Below are 12,036 nucleotides of genomic sequence, written 5' to 3'. Positions count from 1 at the left end.
TTTCAACTGAAAATTCTGTCTTCCTCAGGTATGGGTGTTATGATAGGCATGTGAAAGTGCTTGGGGTTAGTGGTTCTCAGCTTTATTGTGAGATTAAGCACACACTTTGAGGCCATATCCCAGCCTTAAGTTGATTCTTCAGGCGGTAGATCCCAGGGATCTATATTACTTAGGTAAATCTGATGATTTAGGGTTGAAAACCAAAGCTTCATATTTATTGCTATGACTGTTGAAGAGTTTCGGAAATCATGTATATGAAAAGGTATCAAGTATTAACACCTATATGTGCTGGGCAGTTATGAGGAGTATATGACCAGTCTTGGGATAGACACAGCTGTCCACCATGATGGGATGAGTGCCCTTTTTAAAGTTTGCCTGGGCATCTGCTAGGACTCCCCACATTTGCTTCTATAACTCTTCTGGGCTTCCTGAGATGAGCAGAAAGTAGGCTAAAACAGTCTGGATTACAGAATAGCGTGATACCCTTTATAGAGATAAGAAATAAGATCACATAAGCGTTTTTGTGGGGAAAGGAGGAAGAATAGTTGAGTTTTGGGATTTAAAATTTAAGGTGTTTGCATGATATCCAAGTGGGGGTATCCAGTAGAGAGTTGGAAAACGGTTTGGAATTCAGAAGAGGTTATTTGCTGGAGAAGGCAATGTCAGGGGAGTAAATAGAAGCACCCTAGAGAGTGTGGGAAACGAAGAGAACCACAGGCTGAGCGCTGCTGCAGGCCATTTGATGGATGAGTGTCTTGGTGTAGTCCCCCTGCACCCCCACAGCAAGTGGTGTCTTCATTTGTTGATCCTGTTTCCTTTTACTAGCCCAGTGGAATCAGGCAAGTGACACTGCTTGTCCTACAGTTTTCTTAACTGTAAAATGGAAATAATAGTCCCTACTTCAGGGTTGTTGTGAGAATTAAATTTAAGAATCTCTCTAAAGGGGCGCCTGGGTGGCTCAGTCGTTAAGCGTCGGCCTTCGGCTCAGGTCATGATCGCAGGGTCCTGGGATCGAGCCCCGCATCAGGCTCCTGCTCCGCGGGAAGCCTGCTTCTCCCTCTCCCACTCCCCCTGCTTGTGTTCCCTCTCTCGCTGTGTCTCTCTGTCAAATAAAATCTTAAAAAAAAAAAAATCTCTATAAAGTACTTAAACAGCTATTGGCACATATTAAGTGCTCAATCATGTAACTTAACTGTTGACTGCCTTTACCTATTGAGATAAATTCAATTTCTAGTAAGATTCAATTACTATCCCACTTACGACCCATGAAATCTTCCTCAGTGACTGGAGCTGGTGTTGACCATTATCTTGAATTTATTGTCTGCCATGCAGTGTACCACTTAAGTAGAAATTGTTGTTTTAATGTGTTTGATTTTTATTGGTCTTGCCTCAACTGTAATGTAAGCTTCCTTTGGGATTAGGTCCATTTCTTATACTTCTGTATATAGCCACTAATTTCTCAAACATCAGTTGTCTCTATCAATGTGGTGACTTACAATAAATCCTAATGTTTTAGAATTGTTTTGGTGCAGAGTAGGAGCTGAACAATATTTGAATGCAGAATTAAATGAAAAGTCTAAGATTGCCTTAATATTTGTCTCTTTCTACTCAGGTATTTTCTGACAAAGGTAGTACAAATAGCAGGTAAACGCTCCTTATTAAACAAGTGCTTTTCTTCTTCCTAACTCTTAAGTTCTAAGACTGCTTAGGAAAACAGGCATTATGTGGAACTTAACTGCCTGGAACCAGGGTGATAGCCTGTGCTTTATTTAAGTGTGCTACAAGTGGAGAGGAGCTTGTCACATGTTCTTCATTTTTTAGGCTCCTGGGTGTTGGCATCCTAATATGTAAAATTGGGGAGGGGGTAGATTAGGTGATCCTTAAGTTCATGTCTTCTAGCAATAAATATGCTAGTACTCACTTGCAATCAGGAAATGTATATATTAAAGATTTCATTTATTTGAGAGAGCATGCATCAGTGGGGGGAGGAGCAGAGGTAGAGGGAGAAGCAGGCTCCCTGACTCGTGGCTCCATCCCAGGACCCTGAGATCATGACCTAAGCTGAAGGCAGACACTTAACCGACTGAGCCACCCAGGCACCCCACAAATACATTGTTTTATACATAACTATAAATCACAGGAATGTTAGGAGACACATTTATATAGTCCTCAAAAATAACAGCAGCAAAATACATGACAATTCCTCTTCTCACATTCCTGTCTCTCCCCACCCTTCCCAGAACAATCTACCAACCTACAAAAAGCAAAAATACTCATGTCTTGTGTTTTATCTGGCCCACAATTAAGGCGTCGATAATATACTTTGAATTAAAGATACGGGTTTCATATATACCACAGCCAGTACTTGAATAAAATTTTCAGCTTTCTAGCTAGGTGACCCTGAACATGTCATTTAGCTTGGCTATTTTCTCATCTGCAAAATAAAGATACTATGAACATTTACATAGCAACTGTTCTTTGTGCTTTACATTATACTTAATAGTTTTTACCTCTTTATGTCATTGTAAAATTAATGCACTCCTTGCTCAAAGCACTTAGTACATTATGTCAGAGTACATACTCAATATATCACCTATTTTTTTCCCTTGGATATAAATTACACAAACTCCAAAGTTTCTAACATTTAAAATCTTTTAAAAAGTATTTTGTGTGAATGGAAAGGTGATACTGTGCTGGAGGAACAAGCTTGGTGCCTAATTAAAATGCTGATACTTGAGGGGCGCCTGGGTGGCTCAGTTAAACGTCTGCCTTCGGTGCAGGTCATGATCCTGGGGCCCTGGGATGGAGCCCTGTGTCAGGCTCCTTGCTTGGCTGGGGGTCTGCTTCTCCCTCTCCCATCTACCTGCCACTTCCCCTGCTTGTGCTCTCTCTGTCAAATAAATAAAAAAAAAACGTGGATACTTGATCATTATCAGAATTAAAATGAGTTATCTAGCAGACAGGAACCCCTGTTCTTTTATTCTTCCCTATGGATCACTAAATTTTATTTTATTTTTAATTTTAATTTTTTAAAGATTTTATTTGAGAGAGAGAAAGAGAGCACATGAGAGGGGGGAGGGTCAGACGGAGAAGCAGACTCTCTGCTGAGCAGGGAGCCTGATGGAAGACTCGATCCTGGGACTCCCAGGATCATGACCTGAGCCGAAGGCAGTCGCTTAACTAACTGAGCCACCTAGGCGCCCCTTTAATTTTATTTTTTTAAAAGATTATTTATCTGAGAGGAGAGAGAGCACTGGGTGGGGCAGAGGGAAAGGGAGAAGCAGAGCCTGATATGGGGCTTGATCCTAGGACCCCAAGATCATGACCTGAGCTGAATGCAGATGCTTAACCAACTAAGCCACCCAGCCACCCCTTTAAATGATTTTTTCTTTTTAAGATTTTATTTGACAGCGAGCACAAGTAGGGGGAGCATCAGACAGAGGGAGAGGGAGAAGCAGGCTCCCTACCGAGCAGGGAGCCGGATGCGGGGGTCTCCATCCCAGGACCCTAGGATCATGACCTGAGCCGAAGGAACTCATGAAGCCTTGTTAACAACTGCAAAGTTGGATGCTTTAGTTATTAGAAATCTTAGTGATTTGAGGTTACTGGATGAAGTGTATCATGTGGAAAAAAAAAAAGGCTGTTAGGGTGGTAAAATAGGACCAGTGATTTATTAGGGAAATAATACAGCTTCCTAATTTAAAATTTTTTACACAATGAAGTGTCTAGTATAAAACAATGGCTTGAGTTGTCATTTCAAATGAAAGAATAGAAGAGGTGAATGTCTATTTCTGTACTGTGTACTCATGTTAAGACTCCTATTTCTAAGGGAATTATAAGTTCACAGTCATTTTTCTTCTAAGGAGCAAGATAATAGAGATTTAATCAATGTCACAAATGCAATAATTTTTTCCTATTAAGTAATAGTTAACACTTAGATAGCACTTACTGTGTGTTAGATATAGTTCTATGCAGTATTATTATTAGCTCCATTTTACAGATGAGGAGACAGGGGCACAGGTTAAATAACTTGTCCAAAGTCACCTAGCTGGTATGTGGCCGAGTGGAGTTAAAACTTCAGTGGTCTGATTCCATGGTTTGTGCTCTTAATCTTAACAAAGGGAAGAGAGGCTGGGGAAGTAGCTGGAGCAGTGGGAAAAAACAAATGGGATTACAGAAATGGAAGAGGTACAAGGACAAGAGTCAATAAGGCACACTGAAGGGACGAGGAAAAATGTCCAACCCCCTCTTCCTCCAGTCTTCTTACCACCAGAGAATGCTTTCATAATTGTTGGTTGTGGAATTCTATGTTTACACATAACCATTTATTGGTAACTGCTGGGCATGGGGAGAAAAAGGGTTAGGTTGGTATTACATTTGTACTTAAAAGAATGATGATAATTGAAAGGAGAATTACCACAGTGAGGATTATGATCTTTCTGAAGTGTTTCCACCATATTCTCCTCCTAAGAATCTTTCTTGTTTTTTGGGATTCTTTGGCCTGAAATAAAAATAAACACAAATGTAATGTTTTCTTTCTGTATCTCGATTAATGGGCACACCCCAATACTTCTCAGAGCTGTCTAAAAGAACAGATTTAGCTTGGTTTTGACCAATCCCAGAGTCTCAATAAGTCTGAACAGCTTTTATAATATGCACCAAGATTCCAGGTGCCTTCCTGTGTTCAGCTGTACTTTTATTAGTTTTATTAACTCCATAACCTTGACCAAGTTACTAACTCTTTGCGCTTCAGCTTCCTCATCTTCACTTGATTTTACTTAAATCCCTTACAACCCTATTTAAAATTGCTACCCCCCATGGGGAGCCTGGGTAGCTCAGTTGGTTAAGCAACCGACTCTTGATTTCAGCTCAGGTCATGATCTCAGGGTCATGAAATGAAGCCCCACGTCGGGCTCTGTGCTCAGCACGGAGTCTGCTTGAGATTCTCCTGCTCCCTCTCCCTCTGCCCCCCCCGGACTCTCTCTAAAAAAAATTAATTAAAAAAATTGCTACCCCCATCTCCATCCCAGAAAAATAATACTCCCCATTATTTTTCTCTGAAGTACTTATCTCTTACCTAGCATTATTTAATTTTTTTTTTTTTTTTTAAGAGAGGGAGAGAGAATCTTAAGCAGGCTCTGCTTTCAGTGTGGAGCCTGACATGGGGCTCGATACCATGACCCTAAGATCATGACCTGAACTGAAATCAAGAGTTGGATGCTTACCGACTGAGTCACCCAGGTGCTCCACGTTATGTAAATTTTACTTTTTGTTTGTCGAGAATGTAAGCTCCATGAAGGCAGGGGTTTTGGTATGTTTCACTCACTGCTATATTATCAACAGTGCTTAACATAGAACATTCTTCTGTTTCTCTTTAGCACCTGTATGTTGCTATTGAGAAATGTGGTGCTATTCTAATTGCCAAGCCTTTGTTTTTTCTCTCTCTGAAAACATTTAAAATCTCTCTTCCTTTTTGATGTTCTTTAATTTCAGGATTACATGCCCTGCTATGGTCCTTGTTTTGTTCATTCAATCTGGAAACTCATGTTACTTAGTTCTAGGAATGTTTCTTGTATGACTCTGATTTTCTTTCCTTTGATGCCTTCGTGTTCTTTTTCTGAAACTCCTGTTATTCATATGTTGGATCTCTTAGACTGAGTCACTGTCTTCCTTATCTGTCCTCTCTCTCTTTTTGCTCTCCTTTCTGAGAGAATATCTCAACTTTATATTAGAATAAGTCCATTGAATTTTAAATTTTTACTATGGTTTTAATTTCCAAAATATCTCTTTTCTATGAATAAGCTTTCATATAGCTTTTTATTCTTGTTTCAGGGATGTATTACTGTTATTTCTCTGTAGACAGATGTTGGAGTGGTCACCGTAGTCAAAATATAGATATTCAGGGTAAGACTTTTCACTTAATCCATCTGATTTTAATATGCTGGTCACTCTGGCCTCAACCGCACCTGGTGTCTGAGTTTAGAGCCTCTCTGATCTATTGTCTTTATTTTTTTAATTAATTAATTCATTATTTTTTAAAGATTTTATTTATTTGACAGAGACACAGCGAGAGAGGGAACACAAGCAGGGGGAGTGGGAGAGGGAGAAGCAGGCCCCCCGCCGAGCAGAGAGCCTGATGCGGGGCTCGATCCCAGGACCCTGGGATCATGACCTGAGCCGAAGGCAGATGCCTAATGACTGAGCCACCCAGGCGCCCCTGATCTATTGTCTTTAGATAATAACATTTATTATCCTTTGTCAGGGATAAGGAGAGGAAGCAACATGGCTGTAAAAAGTAGGGAAAGGGCTCTACAGGTAACATGTTCCTTTTAAAGACTTTATACCCAGTCTCTTCTTCCTAGACTTATACTGCATGCCTACTTTTACAAGTACCATGTATCTCCAATTTCTTTTTTTTTTTTTTTCAAAGATTTTATTTATTTGAGAGAGACACAGCAAGAGAGGGAACACAAGCAGGGGGAGTGGGAGAGGGAGAAGCAGGTTTCCCGCCGAGCAGGGAGCCTGATGCGGGGCTCGATCCCAGGACACTAGGATCATGACCTGAGCCGAAGGCAGACGCCCAACGACTGAGCCACCCAGGCGCCCCTATATCTCCAATTTCTGATCCTTTCCAAGTCTATGGCCCAGATCGGCTTGCATCTTAATGTCTTCTGCTACAAACTTATGTTTTGAGTTTTCTGCTCTACTGAGGCTAACAAGTACTCGTACTCCATTTTGTAGCTTCCAAAATTGTTGACATTTCTTACCTGTTGTCTTTTCTCTTTTTTTATTTTAACTTATTTATTTCATCTTAGAGAGTGTGAGCGCGGGGAGGGGCAGAGGGAGAGAGATAGGGAAAGAATCCCAAGCAAACTCCCAGCAGAGTGGAGTCTGTCGCAGGGCTCAATCCCACCACCCTGAGACCATGACCTGAGCTGAAATCAAGAGAAGCTTAATTGACTGAGCCACCCAGGCGCCCCTCTCTTGTTTTTTATCCTAGTGTTTTATACATTAAAATTCCTAATTATTGCTTTACCTATCATTTTATTAGAGTTTTGAGAGTATACCAAGATAAATGTACCTGTTTAATCTGCCCAATTATAATCCATGACCCATATCTACCTGTAGGCTGACTGAGAGAAAGCTTATTGGCCTAGTTTTTATTAAAAAGCCAAATGTGCTTCCTAAGAACATTCAGTAGAGTCTTTTACATAAAGACCAAGGGAAAAGAGAGAACTAATTTTACTAGGCAAAAAATTGAGGTTTTAGTGAGAATGATTATGTGTTATCTGTGTGAAAATATTGTGAGAAAAACTAAAATACTTCAATCAAATATATTTTATTGAGCTGCTTCTATTCAACTGGCTTCAAAGAGGAAGTCATTTTTTCTTCATGTAATCATGTATGCATAAAAGTGAAATTTGTTTGGAAGGTAAGGCAGTAAAGTGAAATAAAACCTCTTAAAAATTTTTTTTTGCCATATTTTCATGGTATTTAGATGATGCCACTTTCCTCATAAGACAGATATATAATCTGGGACACCTGGGTGGCTCAGATGGTTAAGTGTCTGCCTTTGGCTCAGGTCATGATCTCCAGGTCCTGGGCTCCCTGCTCAGTGGGGGGTCTGCTTCTCCCTCTCCTTCGGCCTCTCCCCCTGCTTGTGCACGCTCTCTCAAATGAATAAATAAAATCTGAAAAAAAAAAAGACATATAATTTAATAAAAATTAATAGATCTAGCAATATGGTGGATTAGGGAACCCTGTAACCCTCCTGCCACTATTACTACTCAGAAGTGCTAGATAAAATATAACAAGCAAACTTAAATTCATACCTGAATTTGGAAGAAAGTAAGAGTAAGGGCTGGTGCAGGAACCTAGGAAAGCAGTGAAAAATTGCACTTATAGTGCAGCTCCTCTGTATTTGGGAGGGTGAGAATGTTGGCTTCTGTTGTCCAGGGCTTGGGGTTTCACTGCTCATAGGCATAGCAGGCTAAGCTCTGGGCTTACATGAGGAGAGCAATGGAACTGTACTGAATTTACATCCTTCCTGTTAACTAAGCTCAAAACTTTGGAGTCTTCCTTAACTCTTTCTCATTACACAATCTGTCGGCAATTCCAATTTGCCCCACCTTCAGAGTATCCAGAATCCAACCACTTCTCACCACTTGTACTGCAGTAAATATTCATTTAATGTTACTTATACCTTTACCACTTTCTTTGCTCTTTAATTTTTTGCTGAAATTCAGACTTTTCCTCTGAGGTAATTTTCTAACTACCAAAAAACTTTTAGAATTCCCTTTAGTGCAGATGGGACAAAGACAGCCAAATATCCCCTGAAGACTTGAGTTCCCCTTCCATAATGTAGAATTGTTGCTAGCAAGAGACTCTCCAATCGCAGGCCACATTTCTTAGGCTCCTCACCCCACCCTATGTTGTGTCCCTCTCTGCCTCTTGCACTTATGCAAAGCTATAAGACTAATTCTTACCAATAGGTTGCGAGTAGAAGTGATGGGGTTCACTTTGGGTCTCAAGTGTATATAAGCAAATGTGCTTCCTCCACTCCCTGTTTAACCATCTGCCACCTGAAATTGAAAGACTCTGAGGCCCAAGGCAATGGCAGAGTCACAAAATGGAAAAAGCTTGGGTTCCTGGATTACCATGTGAAAGTATGCCCACCGAAAAACTGTCTTGGACTGTTATACAACCAGGAAATAAACCTCTATTTAGTTAAAACACTGAAAACCGAGGTATGTTGGTACAGCTAGTGTTTCTCTAATATTTCAATTGGTAGTAGGATGAGATGTTGTTATTACAAGAATCTAAAACATGTGGCATTGGTTTAACCATCAGGATAGGTAAACCTGTGAAGAAACTATTAGGGCAGTATCTTTCACAGAAAGATAAAGACCTATGCTCTTCAGAATAAAATATTTGATAGTTTTACTATCTCCTGTGACAACTTGGAAAGTAAACAAATTGCCTATTGACTCTCACTTTGGAAGAAAATGTTGGAAAACAGAATGATAGTGGTGTGAGTTCTCTTTACTGGCTGCATTTGTCATGGTACCAAATGGCTGATTTGCAAGAAGAAATGAAAAAGGAATAGAGAGGGTGCCGAAATGCGGAACACTGTAGTACAAGTGGTGAGGGTGCTGAAACATTGGATAAGCTGATGTTTTTCTGGTCCAAACAGTAGGAAATGAGATTGAAAAGGTGTGTAATGGCAAATGCCCCTTAAGATTCTACACTCCCTCAATTGCACCCCCCAAACCTATTAAAACATGGGCAAAGGACTTGAATAGACTTTCTTCAAAGAAGATCTATAAATGGCCAATAAGCATGTGAAAAGATGCTCAACATCATTAATCATTGAGGAAATGCAAATCAAAATGAGATGCTAACAGAAAAAGAAAATGAATGCTAGTTCATACCCAGTAGGATGGCTATAATTAAAAAAAAGGAAAAGAACAAGTGTTGGAGAGTATGTGGAGAAATCGGAACCCTCTTACACTACTTGTGGGTACTTGTGGGTACCCTCTTACATTATTAGGTTCAACCACTGTGGAAAATAGTTTGGAAGTTACCTCAAAAAGTTAAACACGGAATTAGCATATGACCTAGCAATTCCATTCCTATGTATACATACAGAGGAATTGAAAAGAAGTTTTCAAACAAAAGTTTGTACACGAATGTTCAGGGCAGCATTACTCACAATAGCCAAAAGGCAGAAATAACCCAAATGTCCACCAACTGATGGATAAACAAGTAGAGGTATATCCATACAATGGAATATTATTCAGCCACAAAAAGGAATGAATTACTGATGCATACTATAACATGGATGAAGCTTGAAAATATCATGCTAAATGAAAGAAGCCAGACACAAAACATCATAGACTGTATGATTCCATTTATATGAGATAGCAAGAATAGGTAAATCCATAGAGACAGAAAGCAAATTAGTGGTTCCTAGGGGCTGGGGAATAATTGATTAATGGGTATGAGGTATGAGGTTTCATTTTGGGGATGAAAATGTTTTGGAACTAGTAAGGTGTTGGGTATACAACAATTAGAAAAAAAAAAAAAGATTCTGGGGCGCCTGGGTGGCTCAGTCAGTTAAGCACCTGCCTTCGGCTCAGGTCATGATCCCAGAGTCCTGGGATCGAGTCCCGCATCCAGCTCCCTGCTCAGCAGGGAGTCTGCTTCTCCCTCTGCTCCTCCCCCAGCTCCTTCTCTCTCTAAAGAAATAAAAAAAATCTTTAAAAAAAAAAAGATTCTTCCCTGCAGTAGAGATCAAATTAAGGGTATAATAAGGTACCTATCCAAGCCTTATGGCCTCAAGGTAGTTGTCTTTAAATTGAGAGGGAGGCATGAGGGCAAGGAAGCAAAGAAATAACCAGGTTTCAGAATATTGTCCAGAAAAGAACTTTATATGTGGCTACAGGCATTGGAAAGAACTAGAGACAAAAAGATTAGAAATCATCAATCATCAATTTTGAACAGAATTATAAATAAACCAAAATCTGGTCCTTTGAAAAGACAAAAAAAAAACTTGATTGAAACATTAAGAGAATTGGGGCGCCTGGGTGGCTCAGATGGTTGAGGGTATGCCTTCGGCTCGGGTTGTGATCTCCAGGTCCTGGGATCGAGTCCCGCATCTGGCTTCCTGCTCAGCGGGGAGTCTGCTTCTCCCTCTCCCTCTGCCCCTCCCCCTGCTTGTGCTCTCTCTGTCTCTCTCTCTCTCAAATGAATAAATAAAATATTTTAAAAAATTAAGAGAATTTAGGAATGAGGAAATTAAACCAACCATAGGCACAAGATAGACTATAAAAATTATATAAGAATACAACCTCACATGGCATGTAGTATACAGCTTTTATACATTGCTAGAGTCAGTCTTTTGAGGCAACAAAGGTAAAATTATAAAACTGAATCCTACAACACACACAAACATTTAATGTGCAATTTATCATATTAACAGGTTTAAGAAGAAAAATCATTATCTCAACGTAAAAATAACATTTGATACAATTCAACCCCCTTTCATGATAAAATTTCTTAGCAAATGAGGAATAGAAAGGAAGTTGTATAACTTGTTAAAAAGTATCAAAATCTGAATGTAAATTTAATACTTAATTGGGAATCATTAGAAATAACCATTTCAAATTGGGAACAAAACAAGTATTTCAGATATCAACATTTCTATTCAACATTTTCCTGGCATTGCTAGCTAACATAGTAAGACAAGCAAAAAAATAATAATAATAAAATAAATTAAATAAATAAATAAATAAATAAAATAAAATAAGTAAAATAGGGGAACCTAGCTGGTTCAGTTGGTAAAGCATATGACTCTTGATCTTGGCATTGTGAGTTCGAGGGCCATGTTGGGTGTAGAAATTACTTAAAAATATCTTTAAAAAAGAAATATATATTGGAAAGGATGAAAAAATACAGTCATTATTTATATATGATAAAATTTCAATGTAGAAAATGCAAAGAAATGCATAGATAAACAATTTTATCATGAAAAAGTTCACTAAGATTTAGGATACAAAATCAGTATGCAAAAATTGATTGTGTTTCTATTAATCAAAAAAAGCTTTTGAAAGAGACCTAGAAAAATGAAGAGACAGCATGTTCAGAGGCGGGAAAACAGTATTTTAAAGATGTCAATCCTCCTCCGATTAATGTAATTCCAACTAACATCCCAACAATTTGTGTGTGTGAGTGTAACTTGAGATGTAGATTCTAAACTTCACTGAAAGAGAAAGTAAGACTTGCCAACACAATTTTCCAAAAGTAGAAAGTATCTTGCACTATAAGATATTAAGGCTTCTTATAAAACCACAGTAACTAAAACAGTATAGTGCTGGTCCAAGGATAAAGAAATAGACCAGTAGAATAGAATACGTATATATAAATTAAAAGAATGAAAACATGAAAACATGATATATGATAGGTTGACATTTCAAACCAAATGGGAAAGGCTGAGCTATTCAATAAATGGTGTTTGGGCAAATCGGTTTTTTGAAA

General features: G+C 39.0%; 1 protein-coding gene across 3 annotated transcripts in view; it reads right to left on the bottom strand.

Annotated features, from left to right (window-relative positions):
* Positions 1-415: 415 nt before the first annotated feature.
* The window catches only part of LOC118520160 (uncharacterized), a 33,695-nt gene continuing 22,074 nt past the window's right edge, over positions 416-12,036 (bottom strand). For 2 of the 3 annotated variants that reach the window (XR_013446398.1, XM_078068832.1), the window contains one exon: positions 3,570-4,501. Coding sequence is in view for 2 of the 3 variants with exons in the window: in XM_078068832.1 (XP_077924958.1) it covers positions 4,361-4,501 (141 nt within the window). In the remaining variant the exon portion in view is untranslated. Of the gene's footprint in view, positions 874-3,569; positions 4,502-12,036 lie in introns of those variants that run through there. The other variant, XM_078068831.1, reaches the window with a different exon arrangement.

The sequence above is a fragment of the Halichoerus grypus genome, chromosome 3 (genome assembly GCF_964656455.1).
Source record: "Halichoerus grypus chromosome 3, mHalGry1.hap1.1, whole genome shotgun sequence".
In the NCBI taxonomy this organism is placed as follows: domain Eukaryota; kingdom Metazoa; phylum Chordata; class Mammalia; order Carnivora; family Phocidae; genus Halichoerus; species Halichoerus grypus.
Note: the sequence above shows the minus strand (reverse complement) of the source record. Positions and strands in the feature narration are given on the sequence as shown.